The following is a 21,235-nucleotide window of genomic DNA, read 5'->3' on the forward strand; positions in this document are numbered from 1 at the left end:
TTTGGCTCAAGTGATTAACACAGCGATTGAAAGACAGCTCACTTCTTCACCCTGGAAGGCTCTTTGGTTGCTTCGGCTATGTGCCTGATGACCATTTTTAATGCATCTAGAGAATTCACCTACAGTGCACACCTGCACACTCGTCCCTATGTTTTTTTCAGCAGTGAATTAATTAACAACTAGCAATATGACATTAGCAAACACAGCCATATGGGCTGAAACAATAACAGAGAGGGGGCTTTAAGTCAAAAGATCTATCTATTTATCTATCTATCTAGATCAGGGGTGGGCAATCTCAGTCCACGAGGGCCGGTGTCCCTGCAGGTTTTAGATGTGTCCTCGAACCAACACAGCTGATTTAAATGGCTAAATTAGCTTCTCAACATGTCTTGAAGTTCTCCAGAGGCCTGGTAATGAACTAATCATGTGATTCAGGTGTGTTGACCCAAGGTGAGATCTAAAACCTGCAGGACACCGGCCCTCGTGGATTGCCCACCCCTGATCTAGATATATATACACATATGACTTGGCCCCTTTGTTCTTCTGATCCTTTAATCATGAATTAATCTGGTCACGAATTCTTCCTTTAAAAGGTGAGAACAAGTTATGTACTTGTGAAGCATTTCTGGCTTGCTTTTCAGCAAGTTTTTTTTTTTCCTTCACCATGATTTTCTGATTTTCTGGAAAACAAATACCAACATGGAGTTCTTTCTCTTTCATGTTCAATTCCTCTCTTCTCATTTAATGACACATAACTTCTACTTGTAACTGAAGGTTAAGTCTTGATAGTCAGCTCTGAGCCATGACACACAGCCACCCAGGAAACAGTTTCCAGTTGGCCGGGCACTTTGAATCTTTGTAAATCTTGACCCTTTAATGTTGTATCCAATCAACAAAGCTTGGAGAACAAAATAAAAAGGTAACTGTCCACATAACTATAGTCTGGACTGTATAGTATGTCTCATAAAATGTTTTTTAACACTGTAAAATATCACCAAAATAATGGAAAACACTAGTATTGTCCATACAATGTAAAAGCCTGATGACAATGCACTAGTCTTTAATATTCTTGGTCATAGACCGTAGATATTTTTTCTTTCAAAGTAGAAAAAAATGTGAAAACGGTTCCCACTTGTTGTAGTATAAAATGACCACAAACAGTGATGTTATAGCGTATTCATCAGGGTAAGTTTTTACCATGTCTGAACATCATAAATTTTAACTTTTTTAGTTCTGTTGTGCTAAAAGGCTTCATACATGACACCACAGCTACTGCAGTTGGAAACAAACCTACATTACCACAAACCTGCCCTGAAAGGTGAGACTTTTCAGGCTTTATCACAAAGATCAGCTTCCATAAGTTCACTGTATCAGCAAGTGTTGACTGTCTCACCGGAGGATTTATTTGATAGAGCTCTTTGTTCACAGCTATGGTGTCATTAATCCTTTTCTGAATGGATGATATATGCTCGCTGCTCAAGTCTCCTGGAGTCTTCCCTGCTATCTGGATACCCCCTGGAGCAGGCAGAGCTGTCAGGTACACACCTGTAGCAGACTGAACACACACACGTTTACTTCGATTAAGATCCACCACACATAAAAGCGACATAATCACTTGTTAGCATGAAAGGTTAACCTACAGCCAGACCCAGGAGCATGTTCTCGCCAACACTGATCTGTATGTGCAGGCCAAACAGTGCGTTCATGCTCCGCAGTTTCAGCTTATTCATCAGCTGAGTGTGTAGCTCATATTCCATGAAAGGCAGCAGGTTAGAGATGGCCGTTGCATTCGCTTCTCCCTGGGCTTTCTTCTTTAGACGGCACAGCCTGACAGATAAGAGGCACTGGCATTGAAGGTGCATTGATCCACTCATAGAAAACCTGCTTGACTGAACCCAATTGAGGTCTAAAATTGACCTTGATTGGTCAAAATTGCTCACTTTGATCACTTCCTTTGATGTCAAAATGCATCGTCTGAGGTGTATTGTTTAGTCCACATGATACCACTGAAGAATATTGGGTCTTATAAATTATGTTATCTGAAATATCTACTGTAAAAGTTATAATTTATAGCTAGATTATAGAGTGAAATGCTTGTAATATACTTTACTTTTACAGATTTGAGTTGTGTGTGTGTGTGTGTGTGTGTGTGTATTTTTCCCTAAGTAATATTTTTTAAAAGCCTTTTAACTCCTTTTCTGCTAATATCAAGAAGGGTTTGTGGGTTTGTGAGGTGTTATACCTGGCCTGGATAAGGCAGCCCTTTCCTGCAACAGCTGCTTCTGATGGCAGGTCAATTGTTGTGAAGAGCACATCAGGAACCTTACAAAAAAAGGCAGTAGTTATTGATATTTTTAAAGAGCAGAAACCTTTTATTTAACCTAAAAAGAAATTAACTGTATTTGATACCTTTTGTCGTCTACAGTGGTAACAATAGGTGAGCTGTGCAGGGAAGGGCATGTTGAGCTCATCGTACGGGATGTGACAGAAGCCACAGTTCGGTGGCGATGGCTCCTCAAACCTGGAGAACAACAAAAACCAAAAAGGTGCGTTGTCATAAACACGTGATGACTGACATTCAGACTGTCCGAGACTTTGAGCTGAACAATAAGAAAAAAAGAAACCAACCTGTGGTCGGTGCAGCCGATGTCCAGGCAGCCTTCACGCATGTACCGAGGATTCAAGATGGCTGCTGTGCCAGATGCGGACAGAATACACACCTCCTCGCTGTTTTGAGCCAATGGGAGAAATGAAAAGAGAAAAACAAGATAGCGCAATGAGAGCAGGACACAAAGAGAGAAATCACAAGGATCCAAGTGTTTTCAGAATCAGAATCAGAATCAGAATACTTTATTGATCCCTGGGGGAAATTATTTTTTTGTTACAGTGCTCCATTTTAAACCAACATTAAGACAAGACAGACAATACACTAACTAAGAATAGTACAATATATACATATATACACATACATACTTCACTCATAAATAAATAGTTGGAAAAGAAACATGTGTAGCTGTAGCAGCAAACAGTGTGTTAAGTGGATGCGTTGTACAGGGAGATGCACACTTTTCTGTGTGTTTACGCAGTACATACCAGATGCTTGTGCTCTCACTGTACCCTACAACCGCATGGCAACCGAGAGCTCTGGCATGAGATTTGATCTCCTGGCGAATCTCTTCCCACCAGGCATCGCGAGTCTCGGGCTCATCTGCGAAACACACAATTCTAAATCAAACAGCCTTCACGACGCATTTCTAACTGAATTATTTATCAAAACACCTCACTGAACACTAAAATATAGGTTAAAAATGCAGTACCCTCACAAATCCAAACAACACTAACAGGAAATCTGTGCATAATCCGGTGCCTAATCTGATTGCTTTGACTTACCAGAAAATCAACAAACAGCCAACATTACAGTTTGTATTTTCTGATGTTTTATGGGTTAAACAGTGTATCAAAGCAGGCCAAAACCAACCGTGAGTTTGTAAAACAAACTGACACTGAAAATGGTTTGTGAGAATTTCAGAGAGATGATGATGATGAAGGCAGAGTCAATGGTCAGACAAGATTAGTTCATTAGTGGACATCATATATATGTTCATGTCTCCCTTCTCTTTGTCTCCTTTCAGCCAGCTTCACTAACAGAAAGGACACAGCCACCAGCCATTATGTGGCTGTGCTAGTATAGATAGAAAATCTGATATAAGAGAAGACACTACACCTGATTTTAAACGTGCTTTCCTATCCTGGTGACAAAGCTAGTAATTTTAAAGCGATCGAGCCTTCATCATACTTATGCTAAACCATGGGTGTGTTTCAATATTCTCATGAGGCTTTGCTGCAAACATCTTTTTCTTTAAAGCCAAATCATTGCAAATTGAGAGCTTAATCTGACTCATATGGTTGTTTTAGGCTGTTGAACAAAGAGGACATGACCAAAAAAAAGCTACATTAGAGTATTGAGCTTCACCCCATGATTCCCTGGGAGAGCTACATGCTGACAGAGCCTCCCAAATACAGAGAGAAACTCAAATGGTAGGTGAGACAGGGGAGAGGAATGAATGAGGGGGTGAGAAGAATGGGCTGTGAAACTGAAGAGATGAAGAACAATGACTGATGGTCAGGCATTAGGCCCACGAGGTGGGTTTCTTTAAACCAGAAGCAGTTATGTCAAACAGGCACAGGCTCACCAACGTGCACACTCATGACCATGTGCACAGTCATGGGCAGAGAAGGGCCATATTCATTCACTAGAGTCCATCAAATCTACTCCATTATTTAAGTCAGCTCACCTCTTTCCCTCCATCCCCACCGTAAAGTCCCAGATCCAGTTAATTTTCCTCAACTGCGCCCCCCAACGACTTCTTTCCATGCATCCATTCATCACTTTTCTCTCTCTTTCACTTTCTTTCTCTCAGTATGAATACGGCCCAGCGAGTTAAGGATGCACATGCCTCAGTGGCTCTTTGTGACAGAGTAAACCTCCTAAACCTCCTGTGGTCTAGACAGGTTTGACCACAATGTTCATTCAGGAAGCGTTAGAAACAGCGCTGGGACAACGTTAGTGAAGAGCAGGAGTTCTTCTGTGCAGCAGGATGCGCTGGGTGTGGGGTAGCCAGGCCAGGCTGGATGGGGTGGGGTGGGGACACAGGGCATGCTCAACTCAACTCAGCACACACACACACGCAAACACACAGATTAGAGAGAGGAAGATGGCAGCTCACTGAAGTCAGAAGTTTTCAGCAATATGAGGCTATGCTGAATTCTACTTAAGCTTTCTATGGGGGCGTTATATTTTAACACTAAGCAGACATGGGTTTAATTTCATTGAGCTGCCATCATTCCTGTGGGTGAGAGCATTAAAAGGGGGGAAAATACCTGCAGTGACACTATTCCAGTCTAGCAGTTTGTATGAGCGCGTGTTACCCAAGGCTGGGCCAGAACACACCGTTAGTACAGAAAAGAGAGAAAAAGAAAAGAAGAGACAGTCTAACAAACCGACACAGCACAACAGAAGCACTCCACAATCACTATGCAAAGACAGACACCACTTCACAGTCACTAATGCGACGACAAACTAAGTTAGGTCCTATTGAAACAATCTGACAGAGAAGAAAAAGACTGATGAGGAAGAGAGGAGAACTGAGATGAGTAAAAGCGTCAGGCTATATTTACTTATTTTGTTTTTAACATAAGGAGAAGAGAAGCTCTACAACACAAAAAGGAGCATGCAGCGACTGTAAGTACATGTAGGCGCACTGTGGAGTTTTCACGTAAACAAAAACGAATGCGTCTCATCATAATGCACCGGGCATGTTCTTACTGTAAATGCCTCCCTGCTCCGATTTTAAATCATCAGTCAACAGGTTCAAACGGTGCCAGTCTGGAGCAGGCCGACCAACCTGAGTGAGTGATAGAAGTCATCTGGGTTGCCAACATTTAGCTGCAGTGATTCAACAACGACGGCCTTGGATGCATTTATAAAACATTACATGAAGTGCTTTTACATGCATTAGCTAATGTATTTTGCTAATAACCAGCAGATCAAGCCCGAGTTAAGCAGAGCATAACTGTTAAGTTATTGTTGTTATTGTCGAAGTAAAAACAAGCTAAAAAGGTAATGCACTTGTAAAAATATCGCTCCCTGGTGCTATTTTTGAATAAAAACTCCACAGGGTACCTTTGATGTTTTTCTGTAGTAGAAAGGCAACAGTGAACAGGGCTCTTTTCAGACTGCTTTCCAAGTTAATCCTGGAGTTTCAATCAGGGTCATTGAGTCTAATTTAAACAAGACTACAGGTTTAATCACAGCACCTTTTTTTACAGTCTTATTTTAGTTCCCCTGTCCACTTCTGACAAGAGCCCTGCTTATCCTAACCCAGCCCACATTCATCAACACTCCCCTTTGATTAGATTCTCAGACATCCTTCATTCGTATTGGTAGGCTATTAGTAAACTGAGCTAAAAGGTAAAACTACTAAGTCTATAAACTGGACTCAGGCATTTCAACACTGTTAACAGGCAGGTGATCACCTGACAAGCAAATGTCTGTAAATCTCATTTGAAGGTGTATTTATTATGCCCCTCTTAACACAAGAACAGATTCAACATAGTGAGTTCAATAAAGACAGAGAAAGGCTGGCAGAGCTTAAGCAAGACACCACAGCACCCCGATATGTTGCCACCTACAGCCAACCACACACACAACAGAAGTAGCAGGCAAAACACTGGAGCCATGCGCCACTACTGCAATTCAGCCGCAGGGGGCAGCACTGCACGACAACAACACAGCAACCACAGCACAGGCACACACACAGAGCCACCACATGACCAGCACAGACTATTAATTACATAAAGCCAGTGAGTCAAACGACAAGGTGAAAGTTGCCCCTATCCATAAAAATGTTTGACACATGTGATGATAGCCCATCCTAAAGTTTAGAACAAACTACTGCAGACGCAGCCTATCGGCGTGACCAGGAACAGCTTTCACCTGCTACCTACAGGACTTGCAGATAAACTTAAGTCTGACCGTCAACTTATTGTTTTTTTTTCCTTTGCAAACAAATTGGGAGTAGGACCATACACTGGAAAAATTTGGCAACACAAGAGGATAATGGGTAGCATTGACTAACAGCCATTTGCAACGAGATCAAACACACACAACACTGTAGGATCAATGGAAAAAGCTCACTCTTATCTTTTCACGGCGCGATGGACGAGCTACGTTAGGAACTTGTGTGCTTTTGTGTGTTGAACTCACCGGGGTTGTGTATCCGATCCAGTAATTTGACAGATCGAGCGCTGACCACTCCACCAACATGAAGCAGAAAACCAGGCGGGAACGACGTCAAGGTGAAGAAGGGGAACTCCTACACATTTAATTAAAAAAAAAAAAAACACACACACACTGGTCACTTACAGAAAGGGCCTTTCCAGTATTTTTGTGTCTCATGTTTACTTATACATTGCTGAATATTAAGTTCTCAACTCAAAACTGAGTTCAAATATTTACTTTTTGCTGACAAGGCTAATTTGTTCTGCGTTAGGTAGGTGGTTAAAACACCACTATAAGATACAACACCTACAGTAGTGGGCAAAAGTCTTGAGTCAGCCTATATTTCTTTATATTTTACCAAGAAAATGGGAATTCTACAAACATAAATGAAATATAGTACATAAGGCAAAAACAGTTTTTACAATTCTAACTAGCCTGAAAGGTCAATATTTGGAAGGACCTCTTTTAATCTTCACTAAAGTGTGAAGTCTTTCAGCCAAGCGTCCTTCTCAGTAGTCTTCAGGAAAAGTTCTCCAAGCTTCTTAAAGAACATTCACGTGTTAATGTTTCACTTCATGTGTTTTTTTTTTTTAGCCATGTATGCTTTTAACTCTTTTGTGTTTGGAATCACTGTTGTGCTGAAAAATTAAGCCACAGCGAGGTCCTGTGTCAGGTCTTTGCTGGATTTTATTTCCTTTTTTTAATATATGAATTTCAATTACTGTTCATCTGGTTCTCAGCTAATAGCTCTTTAAAAATCACCTTGTTGGTGCAAAAATACATCTATCTAATCATGTTACATTTGCAATTTTTCATAGAGTCAACTAAATAAAAGTGAACAAAGTGTTTTTTTCTCATGGTCTGCTAGTAAAAAAGTCCCTAAAGATACAACTTAAAAATGTTTCTTTGCCAAGTTGACTGTAATGTGCAGACATAGGTAGGTTAAATTCCTTTTTATGTTTGCATGATTAAGACATCAGTTTTTAGTGGCTTGACAAAAACAATAAGAAAAACTGTCACGTACAAGGACTGGACTGAAAATGAATGAAAAAGCAGCCAACATGCAAATCAAAAAACCTAGAAAGACTTTCAGAACACTGGAGAACTACTGCTCAAAACCACCTACTTCCTGCTTGGAGGTAATTTAGTTAAAAAAAACAAAAAACAGAAAAAAAACAAGGGCTAGCTCAAGACCTTTGCACACTACAGTACTATACTAATAAGATCTTTATATTGCATAACAAAAAAAATTAATTAGTAAATACTTTGAATAGAGATCATCCTATATTTTTAAAGGCTTCAACCCCAGAAACCTCACAGTATCAATTCTATGCAAAAACTGAGAAATTGGAAAATCCTAAAGCAGAACCAGATATCAAACTTCACATTTTTTCCTCTTCCAACACACACTGAAGCAGGTGATTATCAATCAAAACTGTTTTAAAGTCTAAAACATGATGCATGTAGACTTAAGTTACAGCAGGTATAGGATAAGTGGAAACATGCACCAAGGACAGAGTGTGATGAGCCCCCCATGCAGGTTTTGTCCACTGAGATTCCCCCCTACAGCCTACCCATGTAGGAATAAAACTCAAAAGCATTTCAAATACAGCTGGAAATGATTGAGAAAAACATCTATGAAAGCCTAGGTATTTAGTGTCACTGATGTAGTGATTGAATCCTTTTGAGTCTACCGTATACACATGCATTCATTAGGTCTGGAGCTGAAAGTGAAGGACAAAGACAGACAAAGTAGTTTGCGGCTGTGAATCATTACTCTGATTTACATGCTTGTCTCTGCCCACTAAGAACACAGCTGGTCTTCTGTCTCTAGCCAAGTAATGTGATGCAAATCCATGCATTCACTCACACGAGGAGCAGGAAACAAAGCCTGCTGGTATTCATTCTTAGTTGAAGAGACAACACTCTCACAGAAAAGCAGAGGGACGTAGTGATTCCCAGCCATGCAGGACCAGTATGTGATGGATGGCTTCAGTGATCAGAAATCAGGTGGGAATGCCACAAATTTCAATCGTATCCACTACTCCACAAAAGGAAGATGTCTTCCAATTTGTCTGACAGCTCCTCCCACTCTGAGCCAGGTCACAAGAATGAGCTGATGAGATGAGTATGCTCATTCCTGTTTTTGATACGGGAAACCAAAAGTCAAAGTCAGGAAATTTTTCTGGAAGGAGGGAGGCACTTGAGATGAATATCCAGACGAAACACGAACAGTCTCAAACACACCCCTTCGAACAAGAAGGGAGCCCAACTCCTAACCTCAGGCACTCTGCCTTACATGTTTGTCAATCTTTTAGGGTTTGGAGGGTGCAGAGCAATAAAAAAAAGAAAAAAAAAAAGAGCTAGGTTAGGAGTTGACTCAGGCTAGGTGGTGGCCATCCGCTTGGTTAGGGTTTCAAGGGAAAGGTGGAGAGTGAGAAGGTGTCACACTGATGGGACATACCCTGGCGTTTAACAATAACCCAGAGGAAGACGCTCCCTGAATAGCATAAGTGGTCGAGACACAAAAAATGGAACATTACTTGGTCTTACACAGACCGATCCCCATTAAACACCTCTCCAATGTCAGTTATGAATTTGTCACAAAGAATGCACCTGTGTTAAAACTCACCATTTGCACAGAGATCTGAGGCTGATATGCAACGCCAACACAAATGTCAAACCCTCAACTCTCCAAAATGGCTCGCCAGCTGTGACATTGCATTTCAGTCTCAGGTGTCTGCACCAGTAGTGAGCTAGTAATTAATTGTTTGTAAGCGTGGACGATGAGTGACACCATTGTCACCGTACCCGCTGCTCAAGAGCTGTCTGCGTCTGTTGTCTGAGGAGGGTCCTCAGAGGTCCCGCCTCCTTCCCGGCGCTGCCTCCACTGCCCATTCCTGATCACAGAGGAGAGCCTGGCTTCAGTTTTGTCATTTTAAACACAAAAGTCAGCCGAACACAAAGACAAACAAACTGTCAGGTGATTATTACATTGCAGCATTCATGTTAAAACAAATCAAGAGAAAGTTGAACTTGGACGAAAAAAACCTAATGATCTTCAGCCTCATGAACCTCAGACTAACTTATTCTGATCATTTAGTGCACTAGAAAATACATCAAACCACATGCTGGGAGTTAAGGTATTCAGAATAGGACTCTCACAGTAGTGTTGTGGACTGTGAGCAGTTAGTGTTTCTGACAAAACCAGTCAAGACAATTTGGGTGTGAACAGTCCTGCTGTTGACCCATCAAATGAGTGAGATGCCAACACTTCACTGTTATAAGGTTCTGGCACTCAGTGACACACAGCAGGCCTACTATACCGGAGGCTGCCAGCAGCAGGTCCTCAGTGAAGGACACGCTCTTTCTCAGCAAGGCAGAGTCTGACTGGATGGAGGAGAGTGGGGCTGAGGTGGTTGCCCTGGGATTAGAGCCACGACCACAGCCCACTGAGCCAGAACCAGGAAGGGACAGAGTGTCTGTGGAAAGGATGGGGGAGCTGGGGCAGAGGAAGATCCCAGGTCTGCATCTCACTGAATGGGGCTCCTCTATCCAACAGCAGAGAAAAAGATGGAGGGTGCATAAAGAAAACAGATATATTGAGAATGGATAGGCAGAGAGCAATGAAGAGAGTAGGTAGAAGCACAACAACTGAGAAGATGGAGAAGAGCACGATGAGGAGGAAAGTGGACACAAGCATAGAGAAATGAACTATGCAAAGTAGGTAGCTAGTATTAAGTAAGCTGGGCATTGTACTGATACTGACCTTGGTGAGCGGATCAGCTGTCAATACATTACATGGCTGGTCCACATTTTAATTAAATTAGCATGCTAACTACAAACTGATGACTTTCAGTGTTGCAGAACCCAAAATATACTTTCGATTCAAATAATTTAATGACATTTATCAAATGTGCACTGCATGTACTGGTTGTAAGGAGAGAGAAAAAGGAAAAATGCTGAAGAATGATGGGAAGCAAAAGCCATTTTCACACATGAACTCCAGACAATCAATGCTTCTGATCATGAGTCATTTCTCTTGCTCTCCATAATTTTATCTTCCCATCATTATGGTACAAGTTGATCTTGGTTTCAATCTGTCCAAAGATTTTTCTAGAACTGTGAAGGCTCTTCTAGATGTTTCCCGGTGGTCTGATCTGGCCTTCCTGTCACGACCTGTGAAAACCTCAGTTTAGGCATCTCGTTGATTGTTCCAACTTTACCAAAAGTGCTCTTCACTCGGTTAGATCTGCTTTTAAATTATCACGGAATAACAAAAGAACATTCCTCTGAAATTGGATGTAATGGACTATGTAAACAATTGGCTGTAATTCCTAACAAGTTAATGCAATAACTTTGTCAAATGCCTTGAATTAAAGCTTAAAAGTCTACAACTCAGTCAAATCTTATTGAAAAAGTGTTAAATCCTAAAGACTTAGCTATACAGTGCACCCAAAAAGTATTCACAGCTGTAACAGTTTGCCATGTTACAGCCTTATTCCAAAAATTGATTAAATTCATTTTTCTCTGCAAAACTTTGAGTATGATGCCACAAGCTTGGCACACCTAATTTTGGGAAGTTTCTATCATTCTTCTTTGCAGAATCTCTCAAGCTCCATCAGAATGGACGGGGAGCGTTGGTGCATAGCCATTTTTCGATCTCTCCAGAGATTCAATCAGATTCAAGTCTGGACTCCTGCAATCTACATGTGAAAATGGCTTAAGAGGAAAAGAAAGGAGGCACAGAAGAGGAAACATGAGCAAGAAAGATAATGAAGTGGAAAGAAAGGAGGAATGTGGATTAGGGGAAAATGTAGGTCCAATCCTGAGGGCTCGGGAGGGCAGCTGTGGTGAAAAGTTCCTCAGTTTTTGTGGCATTTATTAGTGGCCTGCGTTAAAATGTGCTTAAGTTGTCCTTAGGGCAGAGTTCTACCAAAATTATCTCTTCCTCAATGATTAACCATAATGACTACTAATGGAGAAGTGACCTTCAATCAACAACAGCCCCCATGAGACACAGTGCTTCTAAAGCTACAACAACAAGGGGACGGAACAAATACAGAGATCTGGTGTGCCTTCAGGCTATGAAGCACATGTTTCATATTACAAATATTAAAAATGTTTTTTTTTTGTTTTGTTTTGTTTTGTTTTTCAAAGTGTGAAACAAGAAGACACACCAGGCCACTGAGGACAAGTGGGAGACGAGGCAAGGCTTAATAAATATTTATAATAAAACTTACAACAGAAAATAATGTTAAAATATTCTTAAACAATGAACTGAATAAACTGAATTTGAAAAACAAAACCACACAGCAGCACCAATATGAAGTGTAGGAGAAGGGAGGGATGAGAATGGGAAAGAGGGACGGGGCCAAGTATTCTTACCCGTCTTGGGCGTCAAACTGAGGTCTGTGTCTGATGATGAGGACTGGCGGCTGCATGGCTTGGAGGGAGAGAAGGGGGGAGGAGAGGAGGAGGTGGGAAGGGCTCTGAAAGGGGTTGGCGGGCCGGAGGACGAGGGCAGATCCTCAACAAATACCGGCCTGCCAGGAGAACATGACACACACACACACGTCAGTCACCACTGCACCCCTCTGAGCGTTTGTATGTGTGCGCATATGTGGGTGAGAGTGAACCGAGGTTGTTAAGTGGAAGGGTGACTTTTTAATGTGACACTTGTTTGCTTTGGGTGAGGTGTGTTGTCAGGTGCTACGCATGGCTGGAAAACAAAAAAACAAAAGCAAGCGTGAAAAGCAAAAAGTAAGGACGAAGAACAGCACACGCACACACACATAAATGAAACTAAAGAAAGCAATATGGCAAAACAGACAAAAAAAGATCAGATTAACAGAGGATGACGAGCTGAAGCATGTGTCCCAGTAGAGTGAAGCAAAGGTCAGGTGACTGTAGGGTGATTACAGGCCCTTCCTCAGAAATGCTGATGCAACTGCAAACCCGACTGCCCACCCCGCAGTAATTAGAAAATGAGAAGTGGAGGGATTCCAGACTAAAAGCATTTTTAAGGACTTAAGGGTCTGTCTACCTTCTTTGCCTTGATGCTTCTATCTTATAGCTTTATTGCTACACTGCATTTCTGATTTCCTGCCTTTCTCCTGCACCTATTTCCTTTCCTGCCTCTGCGTACCAGTGAAGATGAGTGTGGGTACAGAGACTGAGAAGTTCTGGGACAGTCTCTGGGAGCTGCAGACCGAATGCACTGGGCTGTTGTGGGTGGAGCGGCATCCGTGGGCAAGGGGAGACCTGGGCCAATCAGCAGAAAGAATGAGAGTGAGAGAGAGAGAGAAAGACAAAGAAAAAGAGAGAGAGGAAGACGAAGGGCCGATATGGACACGAGCGGTGAGAAACGTCCAAATCCAAATGTTGGCAGAAAGGAAGAAAGAGGTGCACACAAGAACCAACACAACACAACATTGCAGTAGAGTGAAAAAGGGAGACAAAAAAGGAAAAGAACAGCAAAAAGAGGTTGTTGGGTTTTTTTTGTTAAAACTCCCACTTTTTGCACTGTTATTCAATTTAAAGTCATGTGAAAGAAGCACGAAAACAACACGCAGCTCTCAGTTTGAAATCTCAGTCTCGCACATATACAGAGCAGGGATGCAAACACGAGGGGAAAAAAAGGTAACGAAAGCTCTACAGCATTACAGATAAGTAACCAAAAATAAGCTAGCCTGGAAAGAATTTCTTTTTATATGGCTCCCTGGGAAACCTTAAAATTCTCCATTATGGCTGAAGTATTAAAAAAAGAAGTAAAAGAAAATAATCGGCAATCATTTTAATACATGGAGTAACTGTGGATATCAATTTTAAGCAAACTGATTAAGAAAGGTCCTTTATTTTATAATAGTGTAAAATATCCAACCGCTACATCTTGAACTGTTGGTCAAAAAAAGCAATCTGATGACCTTGTTTTCCACTTTGGCACCATTTTGTTCTCATTATGTCTTTTTTGTTTGTTTGTTTTTACTGAAAAGTAAGTAAAGGAGGCCTAAGCAAAGATAGATAGACAATTAAATAAAGAAGTGACTGTATTTTTTTGTAGTAACTGAAAGTGCATTTATTGAAGGGAAGGAATTGAGACTGTAAATGACTGGCAACTGCCAGCGCTACCCCTCAACCTCCTAGTGTTTGATATAAGGATATATATCGGATGACGACATAAAAACGTCTATCGTTTCATTTTATGCTATCGTTTGCTTCGTGGTGTCGCAAAATAAACTGTTTACGGCAATATTTTTTCATTATTTTGATGGTCACTGTAGTGGCTATATTAATTTCTTAAAGTTCTCTCTTTCTCTTATATTTAATATAACCACACTACAGACAGACAAGCGTTGTTTTTATGCGTTGTCGTTAGCAACAACGACGGTAAACATCGTGTGTCCGCTTGTTTCCACATAAACCTTTCACAATAAAGCTCAAGATCCTGTTGAGACTTTTCAAAATAAACTGAATCACGTGAAAGATGCAGATTATTTACGGATGAGAAGCAAAAAAGAGCCGCCAGGTGCTAAAAAATAAACCTTAGACTCAAACGTTAGAACAGGCTTTTCCCCGCAGCACGCCGTGTAATAAATACTCACAAAGAAAACGGCGGCCGTTACAACTTATGTCTAAAAATGTATAGTTTCATGTATCAGTTAAAACACTCGACTCCAGGTACGACGCCCAGCTGGAAACACTTCACGCAAGTCGAGCTGCCCGAGATTCACAGAATTTACAGAAAATGTTACATTTTTGTGATTTATATCGTTATCGGACGATAGATGTCTTAATATCGGGATTTGAGATTTTGGTCGTATCGCACAGCCCTAGATACACCTATGGGGAAATTAAAAATCTGTTATTATAACCTTATCAAGTTATTGAATTCACAAGACTTGACCTCTGACCTTGAGGTCAAACCCAAAATTACTAAATAGATTTAAATTTAGTGGAATTTCTCTTTATACTCACTACTGCTGAACAGTGTCAGTAAATTAAACAACAATAAATACCTGAAAGAGATTAAACGACAAGAATCCCGAATCATGGCAGCTTTAGCTCATTGAATAACCAGTTTAAAAACAATCAAGAATGTGTGTAATCACAGATAGCTGTTTAGATTCTGATAACATAGAAGAAATAGGTTTTTTTTTATAACACTTTCTTAATTGAAAGAAAAACCAAAATGCAGGTAAGTCTTAAAGGAAAGATGAAGAAAGACAATCATAACAGAAAGAAGAAAATGAACTCCGGTACAATAATTACGCTCGCTCTCTCTCCTTCGATTCATCACTTCGTCCTATTTTTAGTGGACATTCATGACTGTTCTCCTCACCGAAAAAAAAAAAAGTTTTCCAATTAAATTCACACATTTCATCTCACCACCAGCAGATGTTTACATCCCCGTTACACAAAATCTCACACGCCGACACACAGATGTACAGTTTGAAGAGAATAAGAGGCACACAAGCACACCAAGTCGTTAAGGTTACAGGAACTGGATGTAAACCACAAAACAAATCACTTATGATGGGAAAAGCAGAAAAAAGTGAGTAACCACATAGTTAGAGGCACAGCAGAACATGTGTACTAGATACTCACTAAAAAGATGCAGCACTAGAACATGCAGAGGCAGAGCAGAAAGCCATGCAAGAGGAGTCTAAAAGAGCAGACACAGACAAGGGAGGAGGAGGGGGTTGAGGATGGCTGTGTGTGTACTGTACATGTGTGTGTCTCAGGTTATGTCGTGTGCTGTTAGTTTTATGATGCACTACACGTGATACAATGGACACACCAAGTGCAAAGGGGAATCAAGAGATACTGAGACACACACAGGAGTGTGCACATAAACCTTTATACAGTACACGCTTTAATCCACACACTCTCCCTCTCGTGCACATACAATCGTCTTTCCCAAACCTCACAGTCTTGCACATAAAAGAGGTAGTAGTGTGCATGCTCGTGTTGTTGGTTCATACTCACTCCTTTCCATCTTTAGAGGGGGAATTGCAGGCATTGGAAGCAGGAGCTGTGTTTGGGTGCATGTGTGTGTTGGTGTTAGGGGCACTTCCAGAGCTGAGTTTGTCCAGCGTGCAGGCGGTACCTATGGCCCGGACCACCAGGCCCGACTCTCCTTCCAGGTCGAAACACTGCAAGTAGCCCACTACTGCATTCCCACCCATCTCCAGCACTTTAAGCCCTATTTTTCTCTGTAGTTCTCCTGGACGGGGGGGGTAACACACGGCCATGTTAACAAAACAGGGAAAATTGGGGCACTCATTCCTCCACACCTGAATTTTCTTACCAGACATGAGAGAGATGAGCCTCTGTCGCGCTTCATTGGAGGCCCTGGGAGTTCTGATACGGTCAATCCACTGGTACTCTGGATCTTCATTTACCACGAGTTCCTCAACAAAGCCGTGCACCAAAGTTGCCCTGTAGCACTGTGGAATACATGTGGCTGCCATACAGAAACAGAGGGGAAGGAACTTAGATTTCACGAGAAAGGTTTGTTATAGCTGATATTCCATCTTTGCACAGTTTTAAGTGGTATTTCCTTGTTTACAGATGTGCTGATGGCACTGACACGGCTTATAATTTTGCTGATCAAGGAATAACCCCTTTTTTTGTTGGCAAGATCATTATGACACAAAAAACTTGATTACAATGCCATCTAATGAACTGCTCTCCCTCACATAAATCTGAAAATTATGTCTTATGATGCATTTAGAATCAAAAATCTACCCAAACTTACTGCAGAAAAACTTGACCCCGCATGAAGACTGTCTGAAACGGTTCAAATCGTTGAAGAGTTCCACTTTAACAATGACGTTTATTTCCCCTCGAATTCCTGATGACAAACAATAGAAATATAGATAAGGCCATGAAGAAAACAAAATAAAATTAGTGATCATTGTGGATGGATTAGCTGATTCTTATACCATGGATGGTATCATAGATGGGAAACCAGCCAGAGATGACAGAAGCAGCCTCACTGTAAAGCAGTGGATCAATGTCAATGTAAACTTTCCCTATGGCATCATTAGCACTGTAAGTGTCGTGGTCCAATACTGTGATCTGCAATGGCTCATCCTGCAAGTCCTCATCATCGACCTACAGACAGCAAGGCATGAAGAGGAACAAGAGGCAAAAGCGAGGAGGAGAGTTTAGAAATCTACTGAATCTGATTGCAATTTAATGTAGTAATAACATCGGTCCCTCATGTTCAAAGAGAGGCATTTTACCTCAAATTTGAACCACTCCGAGTTCCATTGTGGATTGAGGGATTTGGGACAGACATCCGTTTTGAAGGTTGTGTTTCCAAACTTGACCTGGAATGTAATCAGACACCTTTTTTAAATGCCTAATTGCTTTTCTTGGCTCATTTTAGAGGGGAAGTGACTATCACCATTAGGACAAACAGTTCATGTACAGCCACACTGCTGTAAACAAATTAAGTACATAAATTCTTCTCTTACCTCTACGAAAGCATCAGTAAGGTCACTGGCTCTGTCCATCACAGGCAAGTGGCGCCCTGCCACAATTTTGGCCTTCAGTTTCCCAGGCATGATTCAATTTTACGCTGATCTGTCAACATATATAATTAAATCTGTCAACACTGCCCTTAGCAACAGGAAACATCGACGCGTCGGTAAACATGTTTTGGTGATAACGTGCAGAGCCCCTTCCTCTGTTTACAAGCTCACTAGCTAATTAGCTAAAAGCTAAACTACAATTTGTATTTCTTGTTTTTCAAAAAGGTTGATCCACTCGGTTTGAGGTTATCTACTGGATTGCCGTTTATCAAAACAAAACAAAAAACAAACTATCAGTGTGCTAGATTAAGTTAGCAACACGAGGCTAACACGAAAAGCCACTTAGGTTAACTGCATTGCAGTCAGAATCTCTTTAGCTCTAGTTACCTGATCGGCCATGTTTTTACAGTCACACGGCAAACCCTCCACCTATGCAGCTACAAAATAAGCATGTTGTCTTCAGTGCAGACTGTAGCATCCTTACCAGTGCTAGAAGATTAACATACAGCTGGCCAAGCAGCAGCAGTCTCGTTTTACTCGGACATTATTGTTGACAGTCCACCGTTCGTCTGACCTCCGTGTCTCTCCCATAACACGAGACGTGAGTTCCCAGTACACCACACAGGAAAGTGTCGCTCAACTTAGAAATCATCCAGCCGCAGATATTGCGGCTTTACAGATACTGGCGATGCTCTACAAATGGCATTACTGTTCACTTACTATTTATTACACACGTCCCGCGTAAATACAACGGCTAGCTTGACAGCATGAAGCCCATGATGAATGAATTCTCACTTGGGGTTGTTGTGTGCTGCGTTTGTGTGTATCTCGTAAAGATGTACTTTAACATGCGAACGTTACGTCGACGCGCCCCTGCTTCAAATAAAAATAATAATATAAGAAATAATATAATATCTACTTCCACTAGGATGATTAAAACGTGCTTATATGCAGTCAAAGTATTAAGTTTAGCTTTTCAGTAGTTCAATTTCGCTTAATTTGATCTATTTCAATAGCAGCTCCCCCGTTAAGTGTATCCCTTAAAGGCATCTTAGAGATTTGGTTTGAACATGCGCAACTTTGACAACTTCGTTTACCTTCCATGTGACCGTAGCACGAGGAAGCAAACACTCCCAGTATTATTAAAATAAATGCAAAATGTTTTGCGTGCATGGGTACTGTAAGAGGTTACGTGATAGATTTTTTTTTAACAATCCTGCTGTTGTATTTTTATTTTTATTTTTTTTTTGCGCACGTTGAATACTTTATCCGGAAAAAAATATATATCTTTGCAGAAATGACAACAGGAAAACCTATAATAGGAGGAGGCTTTCCTAATAATCAGGAAAACCCAACAAAAGACCTAAACTAGAAGTAGAGTAGCCTACTGCCTGAACCGTAGTCCTCCAAACATCTCAACAAGAAACTGTTGCACTGTTGCAGGTGCTTTGAGTACTTAGAAATATTGACTGAAAATAAACCCTCAGCATGTTCTCCATTTGCTCAAGCTTGAATGTTATATGTTTTAAAACTACAGCCCCCGTGAATTTCAGGGAAGGAGTTGTGCCCGTTTTTTGTTTTGTTTTTCTAAATTAAAATTATACATTGTTTGTTTCATTTTTTAAAAGATTTACCATTACATCTCAACCTGAGAGCCTTTTATATATGTATATGTAATATGTTATGTGTAAGAACTGTAAAAATGTTCTGCAAAACAAAGCAAGAAAAGACATCAGGAAAACATTACACAGTGTTCTTTTGTAGTACACGTAACTCTTGTGCCAGGTGGATTAGTCTATATCAAACACAGCTTGTCACCTTTGTCTACTGAGGGGAGTCAAATGGTATTTTTAGTATGTATGATATGTGTGAAGACAAACACCTGTCACATAAAAAGAGATTTAGTTACACATGTATGACTACCTATATTTGTGGACCAAGGTTTAAAATTAAATCTCCCTTACACTAATAGATTTTAATCACAATACATGAAACAATCTGAAAAGGACAACAAAATAACTTAACAAAGTAGGGAAAACTAAACCAAGGGCACCAGAAGGCAGGAGCTATGATTCACTAGGTTCATGGCTCCTTCTAACATTTATGGCTCAAAGAAGAAAAGTCCTGCAGGGTTTGATGGTGCCCTTATTATGTCTCCAACACAACAAAGTGGGTACTTGTGTTTTTTAGTGGAACCTCTAAACAATTAATATAAGTCATACTGGAAGAGCACAGTTTCACAGTTATAGTTTTAAATCATAATTAATTTATATAGTCTGGACATACTGCTTATGAAATTATGTCTAACCAACTGCAACACAAATATGCAGTTTGGGTTGCGATTTGTTTATATTCTATTCCTGCAGAGCTGGCACAGTTGGCATTGAGCACACACAACTTTGTTGTAAAGGGCTATTCTATTCTATTCTATTCTATTCTATTCTATTCTATTCTATTCTATTCTTTTCTTTTCTATATGAATTACTACCATGCCGTTTTATCTCTATCTGTCTAGACTCAGATACCATATCTAGTAAGGATTAAGTACATATATATAAATATAGTAAGGAATTTAATATGTTGTGGTCACATCTCTTTCATATTTTGACTTTTGGGTTGAATAGTGGCCAGAAATCTTTTGTAGAACTTTATGAACTTTGACACCTTTTTGTTGATAAAATCTCATCAACTTCTCATTTTATCTTACAAAATATATTTTTCCCCATAAATTCTGGCTTTATATAAGTAACCTGCATTTCACTGTAATATTGTTACATGAGTTCAATGTAAAACATTGAATTTGATTGAATCAGGTTCAATTTCATTTATTTAACTGAATTTAAATAAACCTTTGATTTTACATATTTCAATTGCATCACATTTACTTATTGGATCATGATGTGTTGATGTCCAAAACATTTGGTGACAGTGATCTTGACAGTTGATCACTTAATTAAAAAAAATAACTTTAACCACTTAACATAAAACCTTATTATTGAGCAATACAAAAAAGCAAAACAAAACAAAAAACAGTTATGTACTGGGAACTCTGTTCTCTGCACCCATGGGCCACTAACAGGTTAATCCAACCATGTGTTAATGTCTGAGCGGGTTTAACACATTGTGCGGATAGCTGAAATAGTTGGAGAAAGGGCACCAAGTTTTTAGTGTGCACAAGAATAAAGGACGTTTAAACTATGCATACATCTTACCCTGAAGAATACAGTTTCATAGTTGTGCAGCATTCACACAATGAAGAATATTGTATCTTTCATTCAGATCAGATTCTGGTTCTTATTCCAGACACCTAATAGTATGCTTTAGTAGGTGGAAATCCTTTTGGTTTATTGGTAGGCCAGGAACTTTTTGCCTTTAATAAATAACATTATAATACCGACGCACTGTAAACATCTCTGGAGATGCCATCACTGTACCACAAATATGAAGATGAAAGCTACCAACGACCACAGAAAGTCACGCATTTCAGGCTGAAAACGTTCCCCACTCAGTCTTCCTCCCTTTGCCACGAATTTCTTTTATTTATTTCTTTTATTATTTTATTTTTATGTAGAGTCTTATCTTAACAGTTTTTTGTTTTGTTTTATTTTTAGCTAGGTGGCCAAAAATAAAGTGCTGAATTTGTATCTTGGTGAGAAACCTCTGTTCTAAAACAAAAAGAAGAAAAGGGGAGATTTATTCGTCACAATAGACGATCTTCGATCTACAGGTCTGACTTATAAAATGCAGGCGAAGCTGTTTCCCGCTTGTAAAGTGACTCGTTCCTGACGTGAGAAGTGAGAACTTCAATTAGGCATCATAGTTTCTTTCTTTCTTTCTTTCTTTCTTTCTTTCTTTCTTTCTTTCTTTCTTTCTTTCTTTCTTTCTTTCTGTCTGTTTCAAATTTAACATAGGG

The 21,235-nt window shown here is 40.3% G+C and overlaps 1 protein-coding gene across 22 annotated transcripts in view; it reads right to left on the minus strand.

Annotated features, from left to right (window-relative positions):
- The window catches only part of c2cd5 (C2 calcium dependent domain containing 5), a 28,166-nt gene extending 6,983 nt beyond the window's left edge, over positions 1 to 21,183 (minus strand). For 4 of the 22 annotated variants that reach the window (XM_042225224.1, XM_042225220.1, XM_042225219.1 and 1 more), the window contains exons 1-19: positions 17,807 to 21,183; positions 17,266 to 17,374; positions 17,032 to 17,118; positions 16,729 to 16,900; positions 16,542 to 16,637; positions 16,092 to 16,247; positions 15,770 to 16,007; positions 12,170 to 12,327; positions 10,108 to 10,332; positions 9,593 to 9,681; positions 9,246 to 9,281; positions 6,767 to 6,875; positions 4,882 to 4,935; positions 3,094 to 3,208; positions 2,629 to 2,727; positions 2,410 to 2,521; positions 2,243 to 2,322; positions 1,641 to 1,827; positions 1,394 to 1,555 (exon numbers count right to left, since the gene is read on the minus strand). In XM_042225224.1, the coding sequence (XP_042081158.1) occupies positions 1,394 to 1,555; positions 1,641 to 1,827; positions 2,243 to 2,322; positions 2,410 to 2,521; positions 2,629 to 2,727; positions 3,094 to 3,208; positions 4,882 to 4,935; positions 6,767 to 6,875; positions 9,246 to 9,281; positions 9,593 to 9,681; positions 10,108 to 10,332; positions 12,170 to 12,327; positions 15,770 to 16,007; positions 16,092 to 16,247; positions 16,542 to 16,637; positions 16,729 to 16,900; positions 17,032 to 17,118; positions 17,266 to 17,355 (2,265 nt within the window). In that variant the 5' untranslated portion in view covers positions 17,356 to 17,374; positions 17,807 to 21,183. Of the gene's footprint in view, positions 1 to 1,393; positions 1,556 to 1,640; positions 1,828 to 2,242; positions 2,323 to 2,409; positions 2,522 to 2,628; positions 2,728 to 3,093; positions 3,209 to 4,881; positions 4,936 to 6,766; positions 6,876 to 9,245; positions 9,282 to 9,592; positions 9,682 to 10,107; positions 10,333 to 12,169; positions 12,328 to 12,929; positions 13,046 to 15,769; positions 16,008 to 16,091; positions 16,248 to 16,541; positions 16,638 to 16,728; positions 16,901 to 17,031; positions 17,119 to 17,265; positions 17,375 to 17,806 lie in introns of those variants that run through there. The other 18 variants (XM_042225222.1, XM_042225227.1, XM_042225226.1 and 15 more) reach the window with 15 other exon arrangements.
- Between the last annotated feature and the right edge of the window lie 52 nt (positions 21,184 to 21,235).

This window comes from Haplochromis burtoni, unplaced genomic scaffold (genome assembly GCF_018398535.1).
Source record: "Haplochromis burtoni strain Fernald_Lab_line unplaced genomic scaffold, NCSU_Asbu1 Contig_164, whole genome shotgun sequence".
Taxonomy (NCBI): Eukaryota; Metazoa; Chordata; class Actinopteri; order Cichliformes; family Cichlidae; genus Haplochromis; species Haplochromis burtoni.